General features: G+C 42.5%; 1 protein-coding gene across 3 annotated transcripts in view; it reads left to right on the top strand.

Moving 5' to 3' along the window:
- The window catches only part of CHD9 (chromodomain helicase DNA binding protein 9), a 343,123-nt gene that overhangs the window by 29,649 nt on the left and 286,447 nt on the right, over positions 1–27,027 (top strand). For 2 of the 3 annotated variants that reach the window (XM_073604968.1, XM_073604966.1), the window contains exon 2: positions 25,476–27,002. In XM_073604968.1, coding sequence (XP_073461069.1) covers positions 25,593–27,002 — 1,410 coding nt within the window. In that variant the 5' untranslated portion in view covers positions 25,476–25,592. Of the gene's footprint in view, positions 1–19,145; positions 19,446–25,475; positions 27,003–27,027 lie in introns of all 3 variants that reach the window. The other variant, XM_073604967.1, reaches the window with a different exon arrangement.

The following is a 27,027-nucleotide window of genomic DNA, read 5'->3' as shown; positions in this document are numbered from 1 at the left end:
AGGAAACTTCCTGTCCTGTGTTCACAATATTACAAAATTTTGTAATATAGTGTATTATGATATGTATTTTGGTATTATGCAATGTGTCCGTTACAACTTGGAGTTAAGTAGTCCTTTTAAAATGATCCCTCGTCATGTTGCGGAGTAGTGTTTATTGGCATTTTAAATCACACTACTAGCAATAGCATCCGCCATGCCGAAGCCTGGACTAACCAAAAATGGCCACGGCTACATGGCCATCAATTTGGGACACACCTCATACCATATAAAAACTGGATGGTGTAGCAGGATGGCACCGCTCCAGATGACATCCCATTGACGAAACGCGTAGAAGGGACTATACAGCGCCATTGCATCACTTCCAGTTTCGAGCCGTGGAGCGCAGATCGCTCCAGTTTCCTGTTTTTAAACACTTTTCGCTTTTAATGATTTTTATTAAATGTGAGTACTCATCAGTAATATTAATACATTTTTGGATATTTTGTACGGTATGGCACTATGGAGTCTCTTTCCTCTCTACATGTGGGCAACATCTAAAAGGTTAACAGTGAGGAGACCACTTACATCGCAGACAAGGAGGCACTTGGAGAACACAGGACAGGAAGTTTCCCCCCACTCCACAGGCTGCACAGTGGCTCATACTGTGAAGGTGAAATACCTCCTTGTGGGGTGAATAATAGCGGTGAGTGCATTTCCTATGGGGCACTGTTTTCCAAGAAGCACAGAACAATTTGAAGGAGCACATTGTCACTTTATTGGACTTTATTTTATACACCAGGGTTTAAGGACGGTATATGCATATTTCTGAACCCAGTTTCACAGCAACAATGTACACCAGTCATATATGTTGGATTTTTGTGCACAGAAATGTCACTTTAAATTGCAGGTTTTGCACAGGATTGTGTTTATTTTATTTTTGTTTGGACATAACAATATGTATTATGTATAAGCGGTTAGGAAGTTTACACAGTAGGATTTTTTTGTGGATTTTTGTGAATATACAAATATTTATTTTATTGTCACATTTTGCACTAAATGCACCCATGACACACACCCCTCAAGTATTTAGAGGTTGTAGGTCACCTCTTTATAAGAGCAGTGCCATACCTATCCCCTCTTTTTCACAAATGAGTGTACCTGTACCTCCCCTTTTAATTGGCGGGGTTAGCGGGCGCGCCGCATACAGCGTGACTGTGCCCACGGGCTCGATGTCCACCGGTCTCCCAGCGATCGTGTCCCAGAGCCTCAGAACAGGGAAGTGCCTATGTAAATAAGTCATTTCCCTGTTCTGCCTTGTGACATGACAGAGATCACTGCTCCCTGTCATCGGGAGCAGTGATCGCTGTCATGTGAGTTGTAGCCCATCCCCAACCACAGTTAGAATCACTCCCTAGGACACACTTAACCCCTTGATCGCCCCCTAGTGTTTAAACCCTTCCCTGCCATTGTAATTTACACAGTAATTAGTGCATTTTTATAGCACTGATCGCTGTACTTTTATCGCTGTATAAAAGTGTCAGATGTGTCCGCCATAATGTCGCAGTCACGATAGTTTACTAATAAAAAAAAAATGCCATAAAACTATCCTCTATTTTGTATAACTTTTTGCGCAAACCAATCAATATACGCTTATTGCAGTTTTTTTTTTATCAAAAATATGTAGAAGAATACATATCGGCCTAAACTGAGGAAAAAAATAGTTTTTTTATATATTTTTGGGGGATATTTGTTATAGCAAAAAGTAAAAAATACTGTTTTTTTTTTTTTTTCAGAATTGTCGCCCTTTTTTTTTGTTTTATAGGGCAAAAAATAAAAATTGCAGAGGTGATCAAGTACCACCAAAAGAAAGCTCTATTTGTGGGAAAAAAAGAACCTAAATTTTGTTTGGGTGCAACATCGCACGACCACGCAGTTGTCAGTTAAAGTGACGCAGTGCAGAATCACAAAAAGTGCTCTGGTCAGCGAGGGGGTAAAATTTTCCCGGGGCTGAAGCGGTTAATTTACAGTACATTTTCGATAAACTAGCCATAGACAGCAAGTAGCAATTGCTGTGTGCCAAAAGCTGCTGCATGTGGATGTGGTTATTCAGTGTACGCCGAAAGGAATGATATTTAGAAGCGGGCTGTGATTATTCAAATACTAAAGCTCCGTTCACATATAGGCATCCCGGATCACGGGCGAATAGGCCGTTATTCTGCCCCCGATCCCAAATCACGACAAATCGCGAGACACCCATGCCATCCCCGTCATGTCCAATGGCACCCTAATCGTGGCCTATCACCCAAAAGAAGTTCTGGAACTACTGTATTTATCGGCGTGTAACGCGCACTTTTTCACACTGAAAATCGGGTGCAAATAGTGCATGAGTGTTATACGTCAATTGTTCAATTTTGGCTGCCTCGGAGGGGAGGTGGGGGGGGAACGAGCGCCGTCTGATTACATACAGTGATATCCTCCTGTTTACGCAGCGGCCTCTGTAATAGGAAGTCCCGCCTCCTGGACTGGCATTGGACCACTGTTCTGTCTATCATAGCCAGCCCAGGAAGTGGGACTTTGTATTAAAGAGGCTGCAGAGTAAATAGGAGATTCTCACTTATGTAATCTGTAGGCTCTCATCTCGCCCCCTCCCTGTCCCCTCCAAGGCAGCAGTAATCAGAGGTCAGGCTGCATTTATCATGTCACTTGTGAGGCTGCATTGATGGCAATAGTGAGTTTGCATAAATGGCACTTGTGAGGCTGCAGCTGCAGATGGGCATTGATCAAGCTGCATTGGTGGCAATGGTGCAGCTGCCGATGGGAAATGGTGAGGCTGCATTGATGGGCTCTGACCCTTATTTTGCTTCACAGTTCCTTTTATTTAAATTGTTTTTTTTTTTTTCCTAAAACTTCTCTCTTAAAGCGAAGGTGTGTGTTATACGCCGATAAATGCAGCACTTTTTGGCCGACAGGCATACCGCAATTCTGTTTGTGCGATGTTACCATGATTTGTCGGGCAGACAATCGTGCCGCGATTGGGGTGCCATTGGAAGTGATGGGGATCGACAAGGGTGTCCCGCGATTTGGGATGCCTAGATGTGAACGGAGCCTTAGAAGCACAATGTTTCCAGGGCACCATCTGCCTACAATATGCTATGTAACCAGCGACAGTCAAGGGCTATGCTGTGTGTATCTCAAAAACTGATGGACAGAAAATACAAAAAACACCTTTACCTGCCAGAGCTTTTTTATTTGTTTAAAAAAAAAAAAAATGTCATACTTACCTGCTCTGTGCAATGGAATTGCATGGAACAGCCTCGAACTTCCTTCTCTCGGGTCCCCCACCAGCGGTTCTGGCCAATGGCTCCTACAGCTTCAGCAAAGCCTGTAAAAAGAGGAAGTAAGGGGAGAGAAGAGCTGCAGACAGGCACAGTGCTGGATCAAATGAGGGCACGGGGCACGGGGGGGGGGGTATGATGATGCCTAAATATTTTTTACCATAATGCAAGGAATGCTTAGTCTTTATAACCACTTGCTGACCACCTCCTGTAGCTTTAATGCTAGAGTGCTGCTCAGCTGCGCAGGATCATGTACATTTACGTGATCTGCATTTCTAGGTAGGGGGCATGCAATTTATGGCCAGAACCCAACCCATTTTCTGAGGGAATGACAGAAGAGAGCCCTGTGTATAACACAGGGCTCTCTACTGAGAGCAGCGATGCGCCGTTTTTTTTTTTTTTCTACCTGCAAAGCAGGGAGAGTTAACCCCTTGATCAATGGCAGTTAGTCAGTTCCCCTAAAGCGCCAGTTAGTGTCAGATTGCCTGCAATCCCATTTATGAACCGCTGATCACCGCCATTAGTAGTATATAATAAAAAGAATTATTATTATATTTTATATATATATAGATATATATATATATATCTATATATATATATATCTATATATATATATAGAAAAAAAGACGTGGACCGATGCTTGATGCAAAAAAAGTCATTTACTGAAGATATTTCAATTAGTACATGCAAGCCACTGTACAGTTCCGAGCGCACATCGCTCTTCGTCAGGCTATTCTGGCTGTGTGTGAAAAGCCAAAACACAGATTTCCTCTTATCCACACCCAGTCTACCTCACACATGTGTATCAACTTAATTACTAAAAGACAAATAAACAACCACCTATAAAGAGAATTAACCCTGATTGTTTCAACAAAACAAGTGAAAAAATCTCCTAACCTTCAAATATACATTCTACTATATACATTAGTCATACTAATATACACATTTCTCTCTCATCTTCCATCACTATGATATTAAATCATAGTGATGGAAGATGAGAGAGAAATGTGTATATTAGTATGACTAATGTATATAGTAGAATGTATATTTGAAGGTTAGGAGATTTTTTCACTTGTTTTGTTGAAACAATCAGGGTTAATTCTCTTTATAGGTGGTTGTTTATTTGTCTTTTAGTAATTAAGTTGATACACATGTGTGAGGTAGACTGGGTGTGGATAAGAGGAAATCTGTGTTTTGGCTTTTCACACACAGCCAGAAGAGCGATGTGCGCTCGGAACTGTACAGTGGCTTGCATGTACTAATTGAAATATCTTCAGTAAATGACTTTTTTTGCATCAAGCATCGGTCCACGTCTTTTTTTCTATCCATTTATGGTGGAAGGTTGGGAGTCCACCTTGACGGTGCCTTGATTGGACAGGATCTAAGAAAAGAGGGTAACCCACCTGAAGTTTATTATATATATATATATATATATATATATATATATATATATATATAATTTTTTTTTATTTTTTTAATACACATACACCATGCTTTTGCAGATGCTATAACTTTCACACAAACCATTCAATATACACTTACTGGAATTTAGTTTAAAAAAAGACCTGTAGCAGAATACATTTTGACCAAAATTTATGAAGAAATTTTAGATTTTTGATTTTTTTTTTTTTTTTTTTATATATCTCAAAAAATAAAAAACCCAGTGGTGGTCAAATACCACCAAATGTGGGATGTGTGCTAAGAGGGTGATTTGGGGGAGAGTTGAGCTGGAAGGTGTGATTGGGGGCAAGAATTTGTGCTGGGAAGGGTGTTTGGACTGTGAGGATAAAGAATTTTTGTATTTTTGTTTGGGGAGAAAAAAAAAAATAACAAACATGTTATACTTACCTGCTCTGTTGCAGTGGATTTGCACAGAGCAGCCCAGATCCCCCTCTTCTCGGGTCTGTCTTCTGTGATCCTGGCCCCTCCCTCCTGCCGAGCGCCCCCACAGGGGCCCCCTCTCGCCCCTGATTGGCTAGCTGACTTTGACAGCAGCGGCAGCCAATGGCGCTGCACTTCTGTGCCTCGCCCAATCGGGTGGGAGAATTGCGAACGGCTGAAACACTCGTGGACATCGCTGGACAGAGAGGGAAACCAGGAAAGTATTAGGGGGCTGAGGGGGGGCTGCTGCACACAGAAGGCTTTTTTTTATCTTCATGCATAGAATGCATGAAGATAAAAAAAACCTTCAGCCTTTACAACCTCTTTAACCACTTGACAACTGGGCACTTAAACCCCGCTCGTGACCAGACCTATTTTCAGCTTTCAGCGCTCTCACACTTTGAATGACAATTACTCAGTCATACAATACTGTACCCAAATGATTTTTTTGTCCTTTTTTTCATACAAATAGAGCTTTATTTTGGTGGTATTTGATCACCTCTGGGTTTTTTATTTTTTGCGCTATAAATGAAAAAAGACCGAAAATTTTGAAAAAAAACGCATTTTTCTTTGTTTCTGTGATAAAATTTTGCAAATTAGTAATTTTTCTTCATAAATTTTGGCCACAATTTATACTGCTACATATCTTTGGTAAAAATAACCCAAATTAGTGGATATTATTTGGTCTTTGTGAAAGTTATAGAGTCTACAAGATGTGGTGCAAATCATAAAAAATTGATCACACCTGATGTACTGATGGCCTATCTCATTTCTTGCGACCCAAACAAGCCAGGAAAGTACAACTCCCCCCCAAATGACCCCTTTTTTGAAAGTAGACATTCCAAGGTATTTAGTAAGAGGCATGGGGAGGTTTTTGATGTTGTCATTTTTTCCCACAATTCTTTGCAAAATGAAGATTTTTTTTTTTTTTTCCCCACAAAATTGTCATTGTAATAGGTTATTTCTCTCACATGGCATGTGTATACCACAAATGACACCCCAAAATATATTCTGCTACTCCTCCTGAGTATTACGATACCACATGTGTGGAACTTTTTCACAGCCTGGCCACATACAGAGTCCCAACATGCAGGGAGCACCATCACGTGTTCTAGGAGCATAAATTACACATCTAATTTGTTGACTACCTATTACACTTTTGAAGGCCCTGGAGAACCAGGACAATGACATGTGACACTGATGACAAATGGCACTGATACGTGGCACTGATGACAGATGCACTAATACGTGGCACTGATGACAAATGGCACTGATGACAGATGGCACTAATATGTGGCACTGATGACACGTGGCACTGATGACAGATGGCACTAATACATGGCACTGATGACAGATGGCACTAATACGTGGCACTGATGACACTGACAGATGGCACTGATACGTGACACTGATGACAGATGGCACTGATGACACGTGGCACTGACAGATGGCACTGATGACAGATGGCACTAATACGTGGCACTGATGACAGATGGCACTAATACGTGGCACTGATGACAGATGGCACTGATACGTGACACTGATGACAGATGGCACTGATACGTGACACTGATGACAGATGGCACTGATGACACGTGGCACTGATGACAGATGGCACTAATACGTGGCACTGATGACACTGATGACAGATGGCACTGATACGTGACACTGATGACAGATGGCACTGATGACACGTGACACTGATGACAGATGGCACTATGTGGCACTGGGGACAGATGGCACTGGGGACAGATGGCAGGGACATGACAGCAGGGGCAGATGGCAGGACAGATAACAGTGCTGACACTTTTTTTTTTTTTCTGTTTACTTACCGCCGCAGCGGTTTGCTCTCCCTCCTCACACGCTGTCTCTGTGTGAGGAGGGAGAGCCAGCGATGAGAGATGATCTCATATGTTTACATATGAGATCCTCTCTCATTGGCAGAGCGATCGCACTGTAAACGGCCGCTGTCATTGGCCGTTTACGGCGATCTGTGACTGGCTGTGTCCGAGGGACACGGCCAGCACAAAACTTCCCTGACGCGCTCCGCGGGAGCGGGCAACGCGGAAGTGAACAGGAGGATGTCCAGGGATGCCCTCCCGGCAATTGGAGTCCGCGCTGTAGCCGTCTTTCGGCTATAGCGCGGACACCTAGTGGTTAAAGTAGAGCAGTGCCATATAGCAAAAAATGGCCTGGTTATGAAGGGGGTAAAATCTTCCGAAGCTGAAGTGGTTAATCTGTAAGTGATGTAACTAAAGGCTTAGTGGGTAAGGTATCTCATTTTGCCGATGGCCCAAAAGTGTGCAATAGGGTTGATATCCCTGGAGAGGTCTGTAACATGGAACAGGATTTGGCATTGCTGGAAAATTGGTCAAAATGGTAAAAACTGCAGTTCAATGTCTCTACAGGTAAAATAATAAACCTAGGGAAAAAGAATCCTTTTAATAGAGGACAACATTGGGGTTACAGTGTTGGCCAGCACTACAGAGGAAAAAGATTTGGAGCTAATTATTTCAAATGATTGTGAAATGAGCAGGCAGTGGGAAAAGTTTGAATTCTGGGATGCCTCACTAGAGGGATCACCAGCAGAAGGAAGGAGGTTCTGACTCCCCTATATAGATCTTTAGTGAGACCTCATTTAGAATACGGTATCCAATTCTGGAGACCTTATTGACAAAAAAAAAATATTGCTAAGATAGAATGAGTCCAGAGACGGGCAACAAAAATGGTGTAAGGTTTTATCCCCCAAGCCTATCAGGGGAGACTTCAGGAACTTGATTTGTACAGTCTGGAGGAAAGAAGGGAATGGGGAGACATGATTGAAACCTTTAAATGCATCAAGGGGGTAAAAAGGTTCAGGAATGCTGTATTTTCAACATGAAGTCAGGATTAAGAACACGGGGGGCATGACCTCAAACTAGCAGGAGGAAAATGTATTTTATCAAAAGAATAGTTAAAGCGGAGTTCCATCCAGAAATGGAACTTCCGCTTTACGGATCCCCCCCCCCCCAGGCTGACATACCCCCCCCCATTACTAATGTAATGTTCTCTCCTAAACTTGTTTTGTTTCCCCGTCCAACAATGACCTGGTAATCTACCAATGCAATGTAATCTAATCGCTAAGCAGGCACACAAGAAGAAGGAAGAGCGCACAGGACCAATTTAAGAATAATCTCACTGCTTCTGTTGTGAAATTTAAAAAAAGGAATTGCTCCAGTGCAGTGGTTCTTGACCTTATTGAGAACAACAAATGGGAATGCAAAATATTATTTAAAAGTTTTCAGTTGAAAATGAGCTATTGTGCTTTAACCACTTCCGGACCGCCCACCGTCGTTATACATTGGCTGTTTGAAGAGGAATATCGTTGTTCTGGCAGCAGCTAGCTGCCATAACCCCGGTATCCTCTTCTTTAGTGAGCGTTCTGGTTTCAGATAAAAGTGGTCTCTGCGGCAGATTCGCCACAAGATCACTTTTATTGGTGGCGGGAGAGGGCCCCCCCCCCTCCACCGCTTACTGGACCTGTCGGCAGCGGCGGAGGCGATCAGATCTACACCCTTGCTGGGCATGGAGATGAGTGAGGGGAAGATGGACCCCACCTGTCTCCATAACAATGCAGGGCAGAAGCGACGTCAAAACATCACTTCCGCCCATAGCTCTTAAAGGGCCATTTTTTTTAAATAATTTTTTTTTTTAATTTGCATTTTAGTGTAAATATGAGATCTGAGGTCTTTTTGACCCCAGATCTCATATTTAAGAGGTCCTGTCATGCTTTTTTCTATTACAAGGGATGTTTACAAAAAAAAGTTTTAAACGTGCCCCATCCCGACTAGCTCATGCGCAGAGGCAAATGCATACGTGAGTAGCGCCCGCATATAAAAACGGTGTTCAAACCACACATGTGAGGTATCGCCGCGATCGGTAGAGCGAGAGCAATCATTCTAGCCCTAGACCTCCTCTGTAACTCAAAACATGCAACCTGTAGAATTTTTTTTAAACATCGCCTATGGAGATTTTTAAGTGTAAAAGTTAGTCGCCATTCCACGAGCGGACACAATTTTGAAGCGTGACATGTTGGGTATCAATTTACTCGGCATAACATTATCTTTCACAATATAAAGAAAATTTGGCTAACTTTACTGTAGTCTTATTTTATTAATTCAAAAAAGTGTATTTATTCCAAAAAAAGTGCGCTTGTAAGACCGCTGCACAAATACGGTGTGACAAAGTATTGCAACGACCGCCATTTTATTCTGAGTGTTAGAAAAAAAAAAAGTATAATGTTTGGGGGTTCTACGTAATTTTCTAGCAAAAAAACCTGTTTTTAACTTGTAAACAACAAATCTCAGAAGAGGCTCGGCCCTTAAGTGGTTAAAAAACAACAGCCTAATAACAAAGTCTATTCAGTGCTTTTTTTTTTTTTTTTTCCCCCTCATTCTCACTCAGTGTCTTTCTTTTGGCATGCTTTCTCTTTTTCTCTCTCTCATCCTCATTTTATCTCACTCTCTTGTTGTCTCTTTCTCTACCCCCCACCCCACACCTCTGCCTCTTTGCTTCCTTTCCTTTTCCTTTAGTGTCATTGCCTTCTTTCTGTCTAGAGATGCACCAAAATTTCGGCACCTGAATCTATCGGGCGAAAATGGTGTTTTTGGCATTTTGCCGATAATGGCGCCGAAAACGCACATGATTTTACCGCAATTTTTACCATGCTTATAGTGTGTTTTTCATGGGTCAGGTGACTCACAAATCACATCAAAAATGTAAAACTGGTGCATTGATGCATTTTTGCTGAGCTTTCAATGTATTTCAACGGGGAGGTGTGTTTTCTTTGGTGCTTTTTTGTTTTTTGTTTTTTTTCTACAGCGGAAGCTCAATGGACCAGTGTGAAGACCTACATAGAATTTAAAGGGATGCATTTTTCTTGTGCTAAAGGTGGCAGTAATGGCTGACAAATTTTATATTAATTTAAATTCATCTAATGAGCAGGGCCCTCTGATCCCTCCTATATTGAGTTTTATTGTAACTGTACTGTCTTCCCCCATGTTGTAAAGCGATGCGCAAACTGTTTGGGCTATATTCATTATTTTTCGGACCATAAGACGCACTTTTCCCCTCAGAAATATGGGGGAAAAAGTCTCTACGTCTTATGTTGAGAATATACTACAGGCAGCGCCCCCCCCCCCCCCCCATGCTAGTATGGAAGAGAGGGAGGAGAGACAGCCCAGGCCCCCATGAGTGCTGGGCAATCTCCCGGCTGGACCTGACACCTGCTGACATAGAAGACAGAGCAGCCCGAGCGATGGCGCAGGTCAGGCTGCAATAATGGCAATGGTCAGGCTGCATTTCATGGGCACTGATAAATATTCTAGTATACTATTTGGTTCAGAATATTTTTTATTCTTGTTTTCCTCTTCTAAAACCTAGGTGCATCTTATGGTCAGGTGCGTCTTTTGGAGCAAAAAATATGGTAAATCCTGAATAACAATAATAATAAATAACCACTTCAGTACAGGGCATTTTCACCCCCTTCCTGCCCAGACCAATTTTCAGCTTTCAGCGCTGTTACACTTTGAATGACAATTGCGCAGTCATGCAACACTGTACCCATATGAAATCTTGATATTTTTTTCCCCCACAAATAGAGATTTCTTTTGGTGGTATTTGATCGCCTCTGCATTTTTAATTTTTTGTGCTATAAACAAAAAAGTGCGACAATTTTGAAAAAAACACAATATTTTTTTACTTTTTACTATAATAAATATCCCATTAAAAAAAAAAAAAAAAAACAAAAACAAATTTTTTCCTCAGTTTAGGCCGATATGTATTCTTCTACATATTTTTGGTAAAAAAAATCGCAATAGGCGTATATTGATTGGTTTGCGCAAAAGTTATACAAAATAGGGGATAAATTTATGGCATTTTTATGTGTTTTTTTTTTTTTTTTTTTTTCTTTTTCGTGACTGCGATATTGCGGCGGACACTTTTGACACTATTTTGGGACCATTCACATTTATACAGCGATCAGTGCTATAAAAAAATGCACTGATTACTGTGTAAATGTGACTGGCAGGGAAGGGGTTAACACTGGGGGGTGATCGAGGAGTTAATTATGTTTCCTAGGGAGTGATTCTAACTGTAGGGGGCGGGGACTCACAAGGGGAGGAGACCGATCAGTGTTCCTCTGTACCCGGAACACACCATCGGTCTCCTCTTCTCTGACAGGACGTGGATCTGTGTGTTTACACACACAGATCCACGGTCCTGCTGTGTTCACGGGCAATCGTGGGTGCCCGGCGGAAATTGCGGCCACCAGGCATGTGCATCGGGTGCCTAGTGACGCGGCGGGCGCGCGCTCCCCCCCAGAGGCTCAGGAAGTAAAAGACGTCATATGACGGCGGCCCGGAGGGACAAAGGGTTCCTATCGCCGTCATATGACTATGCGCGGTAGGGAAGTGGTTAAAAAGTTGAATATAATACTTGTATATAAAAACTGCACCAAAGCAAGGTCCATAAAGATATGGATGGGCGAGTTTGGGGTGGAGGAACTTGACTGGCCTACACAAACTCGCTCATCCATGTTTTTATGGACTTTACTTTGTGCACTGGTGTGCAGTCATTTTGGAACAGAAAGGGGCCATCCCCAAACTGTTCCCACAATGTTGGGAGCATGAAATTGTCCAAAATCTCTTGGTATGCTTACGCCTTTAAGAATTCCCTTCACTGGAACTAAGGGGTCATACCCAACCTAAATGCTGTAGCTGCTGACTTTTAAAATTAGGACATTTGCCTGTCCTGGAAACCAGCTATGTCGGCACACCAGCCGATGTTTTCATTGGCTCCCGGGTGCTACCGCCACCACCATAGCCTATAAGGGAAACTGGCAGTGAAGCCCTGCAGCTTCACAGCTGATTCCCTACTGCGAATGCGCGAAGTGTGCTGCCCTTTCTGAATGGCCCGGTGGTGGGGAAAGAGGAGGGGGGCCGAACCTCTGACGGACCTCGCCTTGGGGAGGTCCAATGGAAGTGGGGATGGGTACCTGTCAAAAACAGGTACCCTCTCCTCCCCCCTGAAAGGTGCCAAATGTGGCACTGGAGGGGGGGAGGAGACAGATAGGTGGAGCTTCCACTTTTGGGTGGCACTCCACTTTAACTCCATGTAAGCCAGACTCTCAGGGATGCATGCATCTGAAAGCAAGGGAGGGATAAGATGTGTGCTGCTTAGCTGGTCACCTTCTCAATGACCTTTCATTCATCTGCTCGTGCACCATTCGTTGAGCGCTTTTCATTGTGAGCAAAGATAGCACGGTTTTTATGAATGGAGCGGAGGGAGCAGAAATGGTGGGCATAAGAGCGACTTGAGGTTGCTCCTGCTGTGGAAGAATGCAAAAAAAAGGAATATGACATCTTTTTTCTGATTTGTTAAATTTATAAATCTGTTTTGTTATGACCATGACTGGCTTGGGGCTCTGTGTCGAAATGGGCACACAGAGCTGTGACTTGGCTCGGGTGCCCCATAGCAAGCTGCTGGCTGTGGGGGCACTGGACAGGAGGGAGGAGCCAGGAGAGAAGAGGAATCCGAGAAGAGGAGGATCCAGGCTGCTTTGTGCAAAACCAACTGCACAGAGGACTGCTCATGCACCATTCATTGAGCGCTTTTCATTGTGAGCAAAGATAGTACAGTTTTTATGAATGGAGCGGAGGGAGCAGGAAGGGTGGGCATAAGAGCGACTTGAGGTTGCTTCTGCTGTGGAAGAATGCAAAAAAAGGGAATATGACATCTTTTTTCTGAGTTGTTAAATTATAATTCTGTTTTGTTATTGCTTATATAACAGGTTAGATCAAATCCTGGTTGTCATGATAATAAAAATTTGCATTTATATGACACATTCACTATGATTAAAAAAAAAAAAAAAATCCACCCTTTAAAAGAAGATTGTTACATAATAATAAATACCATCTTGAAGCACTGACTGAAATGTAGTTCTACAAGCACCACTGGTATTTAGCAATTGTGTTTTGAATATCTGATCCCCTGCTGGCACTATGGTTCCTAATGCTAGTTGCTACACCAGTACAGGGCAAAGTAACGAAGAAGGATCGGGGGGGAGAAATTGCAGCATTGAGCGTAGGACCAAGTATCTGAAACCTTTTTCTTGCAAGACAGCAGTTTAGCAGTGGCAATATACACGTGTCGAGTAGCAGTATTGATGTACTTGTGTTGTGGAGAACCAGCAATGTATGCACGTGACGGGGCAGGGAGAACGCGTGTTGTTTTCTCCCACCTGGACTGAAATTTATTTATTTTTTCTGTTTAATGCTTAAAGAGGAACTGCAGTCTGCTCACATAATTTGTAATAAAAACATATTTGCCATTCTGAAGCTTCCCTCCAACCACTTTACATATTATTTTATATATACTGTGATTCTGCAGAAATCTTGCTCCACAGAGTCTGGCTGCAACCATTTTAACTGTAGGCAGCTGAAGCTGCTGTGCCTATTCACTTCCTGTATTTACACAGAGGCACATTTCCAGGGGTTATGACTAAGGCCTTATAGGCTGAAACGCATCAACTGACATAATCTATGTTTGTTCACTGTGGCTATTCAATAAAATGAAGAAATTTTAAGAGCAACAACCGGAGTGCGGATCATTTTTTTTCTACACCTCCAGCCCTGCAGCTCTCATTGGCCCACTTATGACTCATCCCCTCTCCCTTCCTGCCAAACTCTTGTGAGAGAGAGCTGTGCATGATGTCATAAGCCTAGGCTATTTACCAGACAGACAGGAAGTGGGCTGTATAAGGTGTTTACTGGCAGAAAAAAAAAACCTTTTACTATCCAAAGTTAAACAACAAGGGCAGAAGATATAATAGATGAAAAAATGACTCAAGTTCCGCTTTAACTTGTAGATGGACTTGTGATTCCTTGGTTATTGTTGTTGTAGTCTACTTTTGTCAGCTGGTTAAAGATTAATTAGCATATTGTTTTGCAAACATGACATGTATGTAAAGCTCAAAAGGAAAGCATCTTGAAAGCCAACCTTTCACCTGGACAAATGTAGGCCTATGACAATGTCTGTGTACTAGCTCTAGCTCATTTCCCTTTTGTACATGCTGCATGAAATTGCTGACAGCCACAAACAGGGCCCGTTCGCACCAGCAGCTGTGTTAAGCTGGCCGTAGATCGAATCTCAACTGGTTCAGCAGGGACCGGCCAGGATTCGATCCATCTATGGGCAGGCTGATAGTGCTGAAGGCGATTCATCGATCGACTTCAGAACAACCAGCCTGTCAGATTTTTTTGTATGTGTGATCACTGCTGGTGGCACTGGGCGGTGTGACATGGATTGTGTCACCCCACTCTGCACTTTTTTGCTGTACAGCCCACATGCGTTAGCCATTATACAATAGGGTGTATCATTTGATCTCTTAATTTTTATTGTTTTGAGTTTGCAGGCTGTGTATGTTCATTGTATGACTGCTTGATTGGGGCTGCTTTGTGCAATTCTGTTGCACAGATCAGGTAAGTTTATCATGTTTGTTATTTAGAAAAAAAAAATCTTTGACTTTAAAGTGATTGTAAAGGGGTCATTCTATGCATGAAGATAAAAACCCTTCTGTGTGTAGCAGCTTCCCCCAGCACCCCCTAATTACTTACCTGAGCCCCAGTGATGTCCACAAGTGTCTTAGTCGTTTGGGACTGTCTTCCTGATTGGCTGAGACACAGCAGCGGCGCCATTGGCTCGTCCCGCTGTCCATTAACCACTTAAGGACCAGCCTCGTTTTGGATTTTAGGTGTTTACATGTTTAAAACAGGTTTTTCTGCTAGAAAATTACTTAGAACCCCCAAACATTATATATGTTTTTTCTTCGAACACCCTGGAGAATATAATGGCGGTTGTTGCAATACTTTTATTTGCGCAGCGGTCTTAAAAGCGCACTTTTTTTGGAAAAAATTGACTTTTTTGAATAAAAAAATAAGACAACAGTAAACTTAGCCCAATTTTTTTTATATTGTGAAATATAATGTTACGCCAAGTAAATTGATACCCAAAATGTCACGCTTCAAAATTGCGCCCACTCGTGGAATGAGGTCAAACTTTTACCCTCAAACTCTCCATAGACGATGTTTAAAAAATTCTACAGGTTGCATATCTTGCGGCACAGAGGAGGTCTAGGGCTAGAATTATTGCTCTCGCTCTACCGGTCGCGGCGATACCTCACATGTGTGATTTGACCACCGTTTTCATATGCGGACGCTACTCGCGTATGCGTTCGCTTCTGCGCGCGAGCTCGTCGGGACGGGGTTCTTTTTTTAATTTTAAATTATTTATTTTACATTATTTTATTTATTTTTACACTGTTTAAAAAAAAAAAAAATTGTGTCACTTTTATTCCTATTACAAGGAATGTAAACATCCCTTGTAATAGAAAAAAAGCATGACAGGTCCTCTTAAATATGAGATCTGGGGTCAAAAAGACCTCAGATCTCATATTTACACTACAATGCAAAAAAAAAGAAAAAAAAAAGTCATTTAAAAAAATGACATTGAAAAAAATATGCCTTTTAAGAGGCGTGGATGGAAGTGACGTTTTGACGTCGCTTCCGCCCATCAGTGTCATGGAGATGAGTGGGCGCCATCTTAACCTCACTCGTCTCCAGGCACACCACAGGGAAGGACGCGATCGCCTTCACCGCTACCGACGGCTCCGGTAAGCGGCGGAGGGCACCAGAACGCGGCGGGAGGTGGGGGGGTCCTCTCCCGCCACCGATAAGTGATCTCGCGGCGAATCCGCCGTAGGGACCACTTTTATCTTAAAGCCGGCCGCCGCACGAAAACGGGGATACCGGGGTTATGGCAGCTAGCTACTGCCATAACAACGATATCCCCGTTCAAAGTTTGGACGTACATCGTCGTGCGGTGGTCGGTAAGTGGTTAAAGTCAGCCAATTAGAAGAGAGAGGGGGCGAGGCCGGCTTGGGGCTCTGTGTCTGAATGGACACACGGAGCTGTGACTCAGCTCGGGTGCCCCATAGCAAGTTGCTGGCTGTGGGGGCACTAGACAGATGGGAGGAGCCAGGAGCGAAGAGGGATCCGAGAAGAGGAGGATCCAGGCTGCTCTGTGCAAAACCAACTGCACAGAGGATGTCTGTCTTGTGTGTTTTTTTTTTTGTTTGTTTTTGTTTTTTAAAACGAGAATGTACAATCACTTTAAGAACTGCCTGAATTTGTTAATGTATTGGAACTAATCAACAGCAAGCCTTTAATGAATTGCACACGGGCCATTTTAAAGGGACTATGCCACCAGAAAAAAATAATTTAATATGTCAAGTCTATTGATCTTGTTGCTAAATTCACAATGGGACTATTTTTGTGCATCTCTTCTCAGTAGCAGTCACATATTACAGATGTTTTGCTGTGGCTTTCTGCGTTGTTGTGTCACAGCCTTCAATACAGAAATGACATGAATGCCATGCCCAATGAAATAGGAGAGTGCTTTATGTCTTGTGGCCCTTTTTATTCTAAAAGGTGGAATTGGGGCTGCCTTGTCAGTGTTGCATCTCTTATATTTGATCTAGTTTAATGTAACACTATTGATGCATTGTTGTATGAAGTTTATAGGGGCCCTCTGACAGGCTAAAGAGATTTTGATGACCACGGTTTTAACCGTAATTCATTAGGTAAACAGTCTGAGGACTGCCGTTGATGGCTTCGATGTATTGAACTGTTTAACAGCCTGCAGGGAATCTGCTCGGTCTTGCAGTAATGAAGGCTGCTGTATAGATTGAGTCTTCCTACCAAGGGTTAAAATAAATTTGGTTCCTTGGTCTCAAATGTGTGGTGCACATCTTATGTCACTACATGTGTGTGCGTAGGCTGGAAGTATTAGAGCAGCTTTCCCATACACAGACCCACTCGAGGGCCATGTTTGCTGGAAGCCAGTAATCTGACAGCAGGTTTTGGGAGAAAAGCGGAGAATACAGTGGAAGGCATTCACATTTCATACTTGGTGTTACTGCTGCTGGTAATTGAACTCAAAACACAAAGCCTCTGTTTTAATTGCTGCCAAAAGTAGAACTCAAGGATTTGTATGGGCCTGACCCAAATGTACACCCAAACCTTCCTCTTTTCTACCAGATCATATCCCAGCATTGTTATTTAGTTTTTTTCTATACTGACAAACGACTGTTCTTACTCCCCGTGTCATCATTACCAAACTTGTAAAATTTTTGCAGCAGTGGCGGCAGCTGGAAGAAGATCCAGTTCCTATTGGCGTAGTCACTCCCCCAGAATTGCATCTCCCAAGAGCCCTTTTCCTGCACAGAGTGAATAGGCAGGCTCATGGGACTCAAGGCAGCTGCATTGCTGGGAACGAAATTTACAGGGATAATTTACTAAAGTCAAATAGGCTGTTTGCTTCACAATGGAATTTTTTCCTTGTTAGTTTTATAGAATGTGTCAAAAATTCATTTTGCAGAGAGTAACCAATCACATACAAGGGAGGAAAAAAAAGTGATTGGATGATGGAAGCTTCACCCAATTCAAGAAACTATGGGAACGTTCCCTTCTAAAGTCTAAATTCCCATGCGTAGTGAACCGTCCATTAGTAAATCAACCCCAATACATGCATGTGTAGAGGGACATAGAAGAATTGGGAATAGCCAGAGGTCTGGGGTTCAGTAGGCAGAGACAACCACTCTGCTTTAAAAAAAATAGTTTACCTTTACAAAAATCCTGCCTCCTGTGCAGGTAAGGGATGTTTGTAGATTGAGGCTGGGTTCACAGTAGTGCGAATTGGATGCTGGTTTCCCCGCATCCAACTTGCATGACAGGAGAGTGTGCCCCCCTCTCAATGGAGCCATTTCACACATCTCCCTGGTGGTTGCAGAGCAAATTGCACAGGGGTCCTGTGTGTCTTTGTCTTTGGCTCTGTTTTAGGTCTGAGTTCAGGCAAACATTTGGGCCTGATTCGTTTCGGTCCCCTGATGTGAGCCAAATGCAAATTAAGTGTGAACCCAGCTTAAAACAAACTGCAGCTTTCACTAAAGGTGAATAATACCCTTACTATAGGTTTAGGCTGTTTACATATCTTTTATGAAGCCTGACTGGAATACTCACAGGACGTTGCTAGGTGAGGCCTAATCGTCAATGCTCACCTCCACCATCACAGGAGTCAGCTTTTTCTCTGATTCAAACCCCTACCATACTTTCTCTCCCTTAACCGCTTGCCGACCGCCTCACGCAGATATACTGCGGCAGAAGGGCCCGAACAGGCAGAATCGCATACCTGTACGTTCCCCTTTAAGAGGTGGCCAGCGGGCGCCTGCGGCAAGCTCCGTGAGTCGGGTCGCAGGTCCCGCAGACTCGATCACCGTGGGGATACCCACAATCGCCTCACGGGGAGGAAGAACGGGGAGATGCTAATGTAAACAAGCATCTCCTCGTTCTGCCTAGTGACAGTGTCACTGATCTCTGCTCCCTGTCATCGGAACAGAGATCAGTCACGTGTCACACACAGCCATGCCCCTTACAGTTAGAATCACTCCCCTAGGACACACTTAACCCCTACACTGCCACCTAGTGGTTAACCCCTTCACTGCCAGTGTCATTTACACAGGAATCAGTGCATTTGTATAGCACTGATTGCTGTATAAATGACAATGGTCCCAAAAACGTGCCAAAAATGTCCGATGTGTCCGCCATAATGTCGAAGTCATGATAAAAATCGCTGATCACCGCCATTTAAAAACAAAAAAAAATTATTAATAAAAATGCCATAAAACTATCCCCTATTTTGTAAAAGCTATAACTTTTGCGCAAACCGCAAACCACGTATTGGCCTAAACTGAGGAAAAAATTTGTTTTTTTATATATTTTTGGGGGATATTTATTATAGTAAAAAATAATGCGTTTTTTTTTTTTTCTCAAAATTGTCGCTCTTTTTTGTTTATAGCGCAAAAATAAAAACCGCAGGGGTGATCAAATACCACCAAAAGAAGAAAGCTCTATTTGTGGGAAAAAAAGGACGTCAATTTTGTTTGGGAGCCACATCGCACGACCGCAAAATTGTCAGTTAAAGCGACGCAGTGCCAAATCGCAAAAAGTGCTCTGGTCAGGAAGGGGGTAAATTCTTCCGGGGCTGAAGTGGTTAATGCAGTAGTTCTGAGCTCACTCCTGTGATGGGGGAGGTGAGCAGTGACGAGTAGGCCTCATTTATCAACGTCCTGGGAGTATTAAAATCAGGCTTCATAAGGTATGTAAATAGCCTACATCTATAGCAAGGGCATTATTCAACTTTAGTCAGAGCTGCACAATTTTGTTTTTATCTACAGATGCCCCTTATCTGCATAGACAGTTTTGTGGTATAAGTGAACTATCCCTTTAAGGTTTCAGAGCAGCAAAGTCACTGTGTTGGCTTGACACAGAAATGTGCATACATTGCAGAGATGTACTACATTATTTATTTATTTATTTTTCCCTGTTTTTTTTTTTTGTGTGTGTGTTCTGTTGGAGACTTTTAAAGGCCCGTTCTGAGCTAAAACCTTTTTTTTTTCATACCTCCCTCTAACCCATTCTACTAGCTATTATTTTTCCCTTTTGGAACCAGAAACAGTGCATCCGGAAAGTATTCACAGCGCTTCACTTTTTCCACATTTTGTTATGTTACAGCCTTATTCCAAAATGGATAAAAGTAATTATTTTCCTCAAAATTCTACAAACAATACCCCATAATGAAATCTTTGCAAATATATTAAAAATAAAAAAATGAAAAAAATCCCATGTACATAAGTATTCAGCCTTTGCAATGACACTCAAAATTGAGCTCAGGTGCATCCTGTTTCCACTGATCATCCTTGAGATGTTTCTACAACTTGATTGGAGTCCACCCATGATAAATTCAGTTGATTAGACATGATTTGGAAAGCCACACATCTGTCTATATAATGTCCCACAGTTAACAGTGCATGTCAGAGCACAAATCAAGCCATGAAGTCCAAGCAATTGTCTGTAGACCTCCAAGACAGGATTGTATCAAGGCACAGATCTGGGGAAGGGTACAGAGACAAATTTCTGCAGCATTGAAGGTCCCAATAAGCACAGTGACCTCCATCATTCATACATGGAAGAAGCTTGGAACCACCAGGATTCTTCCTAGAGTGGGCCACCCGGCCAAAGTGAGCAGTCAAAGGAGAAGGGCTTTAGTCAGGGAGGTGACCAAGAACCTGATGGTCTCTCTGACAGAGCTCCAGTGTTTCTCTGTGTAGAGGGAGAACCTTCTAGAAAAACAAAAATCTCTGCAGCAATCCACCAATCAGGCCTGTATGGTAGAGTGGCCAGATGGAAGCCACTCCTAAGTAAAAGGCACATGACAGCCCGCCTGGAGTTTGCCAAAAGGCACCTGAAGGACTCTCATGAGCAATCAAATTCTCTGGTCTGATGAAGCAAAGATTGAACTCTTTGGCCTGAATGGCAAGCGTCATGTCTGGAGGAAACCAGGCACTGCTCATCACCTGACCAATACCATCCCTACAGTGAAGCAAGGTGATAGGGGAATTCCTCCTGTGCAGCTATTGTGTTCTACTGGTGGGGTGGGTGGGGGTGCAGGGAGCTGCTGGGAGTACACAGTGATTATTTCTAGCGGCTACAGTTGCTGGCAATAATTGCATGTAAAAAATGCCGACATGCTAGTTGTACCCAAGTCAGTCGATGGATGGACTTTGGGCAGAATCTTGGCCAGTTCAGCAGGGAAACAATCTATGGCCGGCTTAAGGTAAGTAAAAAGGTGCATTTAGTTAGGGATGTGTGTGAGGTTGGATTGTGTGGTGTTGTGTTTTTTTTTGTTTTTTTTTGTTTTTTTATCCAACGATCAAAGGGGGTGGGGGTGGTCTGCAGGTGACAAATATCCCAAAATGGGGCTCTATATTGTGTTTGCGTGATATATAATATAATAATTTTTTTTTACTTATCAGTCTTAGCCATGCTTCATCTTCATACACCAACTGCTAGGCAGACTTGCAAGATAACAGCTCTAAAAAGAGTTCACAAAAACATATGTAGCATCAAGAAACCATAAACACTTCTTGTTTTCTTATTCAGTTTTAACATGTATTATTATGTTGTCCACAATAGCTGATGTGATAAAGCAACTACCAGGATTAAATGAAACCTGTCATGAGAAAAACAAGGGGCTGCCATTGCTGACCTTCTGAAAATGCTGATTACCTGGCGCTCTCTGACTTTGAGTCTCTGACTCAAAGCAAGTATTCAGATCAGTAAAGTCAGAAGTTCTGATCTTGCATGCTTGTTCTGGTTTTCTTCAAAAGTATCAAAGGATAAGGGTTAGCATGACCGCCAGAAAGCTAGCATATGAATTTCGATACATGTATGGCTGGCTTAAAAATTGCACATCCGTGATAGGTGCATTGCAGAGCTTTGCAGCCTATTTTAAATGAATGGTCTTGACAGAACGCACGTTAAAAACCCAATACTGCACTCTTGTACCATAATGCGATGCTGGGAACAGGCTCCTTACCTTCACAGAATTCCCTCTCATCCAGCTTCCTTTCCTCTAGGTAGGAGTACCAAAAGGCATCACAGTTTATATTGTGTTTTTTTAAGTGCTGCTACTGGCCTATGCATACATGAAACTCTTACGGAACCTCTATGTTCTTCAGTTATGGATAGTTTTTTAGCAGGCAGTAACAACTATACGTCCTTTGGACTTCACAACAGCCTGTAAAAACTAAGGGTGGCCATACACACTTAATCTGATTGAATAATCTTATTTTAAATGTACCAAATCTATGTAATATGAGGACAAACCTATACTATCCTGTTAATTTCTATCCAATCACACAGGCCCTCATATTAGTTGTTATTGGTAGATCTAAAGTACAGACGTTTTCTAGTGGATTTTTGTCATTACACCCATCGATTTATATATTGATATGTAATGTTTTTAATGTCTGTTAGTACAAATTGTATTTTTTTATATTTAAAGTATTTATTATGGTCTGTAGTATAACATTGTTGAGTCACCTATGAATGCCCTCCTCATTTTTCTATATTGATTCTATGTTTTTGTTGTGGGCAGGTTACCTGCCAGTATTTAGGCTGGTACAGCATTAAAGGGTTGTTACCCTTTTTTCCCTCCACATCTTTATTTCTTACAAACTAGATCTAAAGAAGAGTGTATAAATTATGCTTCGGTTTAGAGTCCATAGTTTGTAAATTTACCACGGTAGTGAAAATGTACAGTTTCCTTTCGGAAGCTACTATGTATTAGTTTTTAAATCTACATCTAAGTACAAACCTGAGTTGTAAGACATAGGTTTATCAATGTGCTCTTGCTATAGCTCAAGTTAAGGATCTTTTTAATAAGGAACTTTGAAGCAAAATAAGGGTCAGTGCCCATCTGCCGCCTCACCATTGCCATCAGTGCAGCCTGATCAATGCCCATCTGCAGCCTCACAAGTGCCATCAATGCAGCCTCATTAGTCCACATCAATGCAGCCCCACCATTGCCATCAATGCAGCAGCCTCACCACTGCCATCAATGCAGCAGCCTCACCACTGCCTCATTGTAGCAGCCTCACCACTACCATCAGTGCAGCCTGATCGATGCCCATCTGCAGCCTAGAGGGGACAGGGAGGGGGCGGGACGAGCGCCGACAGATTACATACAGTGAGAATCTCCTATGATAGACAGAACAGTGGTCCAGTGGCGGCCCAGGAGAACGGGACTTTCTATTACAGAGGCCGTCAAGTAAACAGGAGATTCTCACTGTATGTAATCTGACGGCACTCGTCCCGCCCCCCTCCCTGTCCCCTCCGAGGCTGCTAAAATTGAAGTATTGGCGTATAACACGCACACTCTATTTGCACCCGATTTTCATGGTGAAAAAGTGAGTGTTATACGCCAATAAATACAGTATATATTCTTATGTTTTATTATTCTCATGTTTTATTTTTTTGTGCGTGGTTAGGCCCATAAAAGTGAATGGCAGGCCCTCAGAACGCTTAGAACTTGTGTCTTGATGAATTGGCAAACTGTATTAAAGTGTAGCTGAAGGCAAAACTTAATTTTAGTTTTGGACAGAGTGGAGATGGCTTAGAACACCTGTCTGTCCCCTAGAGTTGCACAATTAATCGTTAAAAATTCACGATCTCGATTCAACCCCCCTCACGATCTTAACCACTTCAGCCCCGGAAGTATTTACCCCCGTCCTGACCAGAGCACTTTTTGCTATTCGGCAAAAATAGCGCCTGTAAAGTGCCTGAAAAAAGGCTCCCCTGCAGCCTCAGTGTAAAAGCCCGAGTGCTTTCACACTGAGGCGATGTGCTGGCAGGACGTTAATAAAACACCACTCCTCCACATTGAAATGAATGTGCAGCACTTTGCGGGTCCTTTTAACCCTTTTTTGACCACTAGCGGGGGTTAAGAGCACCCCGCTAGCGGCGGAAAACCTCAGCAAAATCGATGGTAAAGCGTTCGCTTTACCGCCAACGCCCCAGTGTGAAAGCACCCTTAAGACTGTATTCACACCTGAGCGTTTTAGCTCGTAAAATGCCCAACAAGGAAAATCCCATTTATTTCAATGGCATTGGTTCACATCTGAGTGTTTTGTAATCTGAAGCAAAATGCCTGAAAAATGGCTTAAGCTCAAAAAAGAACATGAGCTTCCTTGGAGCAGATTACAGGCATTTTTCTGCTTTTTACATTGGCAACCTGTATAAAATCGCGGTAAGAACGTGCGACTTTGAAACACTCAGGTGTGAATGCAGCCTAAAGACCGAACTTTTTTCTGACACCTGTTTCTTACAAGGTTTGATCAGTAGTTTTTGCTAGAAAATTACCCGTATTTATCGGCATATAACATGCACAGGCGTATAACACGCACATTCATTTTAAGAGGGAAGTGTCAGGAAAAAAAACCTTTAAATAAGGAACTTTGAAGCAAAATAAGGGTCAGTGTCCATCTGCAGCCTCACCATTGCCATCAATGCCCATTTGCAGTCTCATCAGTCCACATCAATTCAGCAGCCTCACCATTGCCATCAGTGCAGCCTGATCGATGCCCATCTGCAGCCTAGAGGGGACAGGGAGGGGACAAACACCGACAGATTACATACAGTGAGAATCTCCTATGATAGACAGAACAGTGGTCCAATGGCAGCGCAGGAGACGGGACTTCCTATTACAGAGGCCGCCAAGTAAACAGGAGATTCTCACTGTATGTAATCTGACGGCGCTCATCTCGCCCCCTCCCTGTCAACTCTGAGGCAGCTAACATTGAAGTATTGACGTATAACATGCACGCGCTATTTGCACTCGATTTTCATGGTGAAAAAGTGAGTGTTATACGCCAATAAATGCAGTACTTAGAACCCCCAAACATTATATATATTTTTTTAGCAGAGACCCTAGAGAATAAAATGGCAGTTGTTGCAATGTTTTATCTCACACTGTATTTGCGCAGTGGTCTTTCAAACGCAATTTTTTGGGAAAAAATATGCTTCAATGAATTAAAAAATAAAAACGAAACAGTAAAGTTAGCCCAATTTTGTATAATGTGAAAGATGATGTTGCGCCACGAGAATCGTGATCTTTATTCTAAGCAAAATTAAATCATGATTATTATTTTAGCCAGAATTATGCAGCCATACTTGTCCCCCATTAGGAAGATTCATTCTCTTTATTTGTCCTTTTTACCATTTATTATTGAAAGTAAAAGAAAATCCCAAATTTTGGGTTGTCCACAGAAAAAGAGGGGAAATCTTCCAATGGGGACACTATTTCTGGTGACCTGGGGGGCCCCAATGCTTTCCTTTGTTTTGTAGGGATTTCCTCTCACTTCCTGTTTGGCCATGGGACAGGAAGTGAAGGAAATCTCCACAGTGGGACACAGATGGCCGAAAACATCTGACGGGTTATTATTCTATCCAAAATAAAAAAAGTTTTACTCCTAGTTCTACTTAAACAAGCCTTGGTTAATGGCTGGTAAAGCAGCAATGATGGATCTTCTACATTTTACAAGGTAGTATCAGAGTTTGCATTTGGTGCTCAAAGAGTGGACCTAGATGCTTTGTGGCCATTAGTGGATATGGTTGAATTAAGGTTGTTGTATCCAGAGTTCAGCTTTAATCGAAAGATGTTTGTAAATCCGAGACATTTGCAAATGTAAATGTGAGCGATTTTTATTCATTGCATAAATATGAATTCACATCCCATGTACATACTTATCTTGCATGTCCTTCTTTTTGTTTTCTTCTTTTTTTTTAGGATATTCCATTATGCAGTCATGTTTAATATCCCATTTGGAGGAACCACACCACCATGGCATGGGTCGTGAAGTAAAGTATTTTCAATAAAGTGCTTATAGAATTGAACCCTATCAATATGACTGATCCGATGATGGATTTTTTTGATGACACACACCTATTTGATGAAACATTGGGCCTATCTGATGATGCATTTGCTCAGCATGATGCAGTGTCCTTGGTTGATGAATTAAACCTTGGAGCAGAGTTTGAACCGCTCCATGTCGATTCTTTAAATCATGTGCAGGATTCTCAAACGCACCAAAAAATCAGTGAGTTTGATCCACTCAGTCAGTTTGATTCTATTAAGTTACATCCAGTAAACCAGTCTTACAGTAGCCCAGTTGAAAGTGTCCTGTCTCCAAGATCACAGTTCAGCTGCTCTCCAATACATCCACCAAGTCAAGGGAATGGTATATTTTCTGATGATGGAAGCCCCATGTGGGGCCACCAAACTGCCACAAGTATTCCAAGTCAAAATGGCTCCCCATTCCATCAACATGGACACACTCAGACTATGCATCAAAATAAAGGATTTGTAACGCACCATGATTTTGCCTTGTTTCAGGCCAGTGAACAGCAGCGGGTCTCAGCACCACAGCCACAGCACAATAGGCACAGTATCAGTGCATGCCAGGAGACCCTGACCCAACAAAAAAACTTCATAGATATTAATGTTTCTTTGCCACATAGGACTTCTAATGTTCAGCAAACACCAATGGTTAATCATACAAATTTACAAGATTCTTTACCTTTAGAACAGTTTTCTCAATCAGCGGCATCATTGCACTTTTGTAGCAACCCTATTGGGACACAACATGAGAGTACGTTTGATAGCCACTCTCCAGCACCATGTTCTGTGAATGCTACACCACCATTTTCAGCTCATTATCCTTTCTCTAACAACCACCTTAATCACGGCACACATTCTTTGTCCGATTTTACTGAAAGCCCAGGATTTCCAGAATTAGGAACCAAGCAGGAACCTTGTCAGCATGTCCTCAACCCTAGTGAACAATTGCATTCTAATGATTTTCATATGGTGCATTCTTCACATCCTCAGGGTAACTACAATGGAACAAAAATGTCTCCAATGACCATCAGCTTTCCATCTCAAGATGGTTCTTCTGTTCGGTTGAGTCACTTTAATGATCATATGGAGAGTAATGGCTTTTCACCTTTGGAAGACAACCTGTTGCAGCAAGTAAATGCACAAACAGAACCATTCACAGGGCTTGATCCAGAGGATTTGCTACAGGAAGATTTACTGCCGCACTTTGATGATGCAGCCTATGTCCAGGAGAGCTCAAATTCTCACCAAGCTGTGCTAGAGCACCCTGACAACATGGCCCACAGTGAACAGCATTCTATGAGTGTTCCTAATGACCTTCTAAACTCGCAGCGACTTAGCCAGCATAATCCTTGGAGCTCCACAGCATGTAATCATCTCAGTCTGATTGATCGGCAACACGTGACTTCCCAAGGAAAGGTAGTATGTTTCCTCCTTTTTTGTA

Source organism: Aquarana catesbeiana, linkage group LG11 (genome assembly GCF_042186555.1).
Source record: "Aquarana catesbeiana isolate 2022-GZ linkage group LG11, ASM4218655v1, whole genome shotgun sequence".
Lineage (NCBI taxonomy): Eukaryota > Metazoa > Chordata > Amphibia > Anura > Ranidae > Aquarana > Aquarana catesbeiana.
The sequence above is the reverse complement of the archived record's forward strand: the minus strand, read 5'-3'. Positions and strand labels throughout refer to the sequence as shown.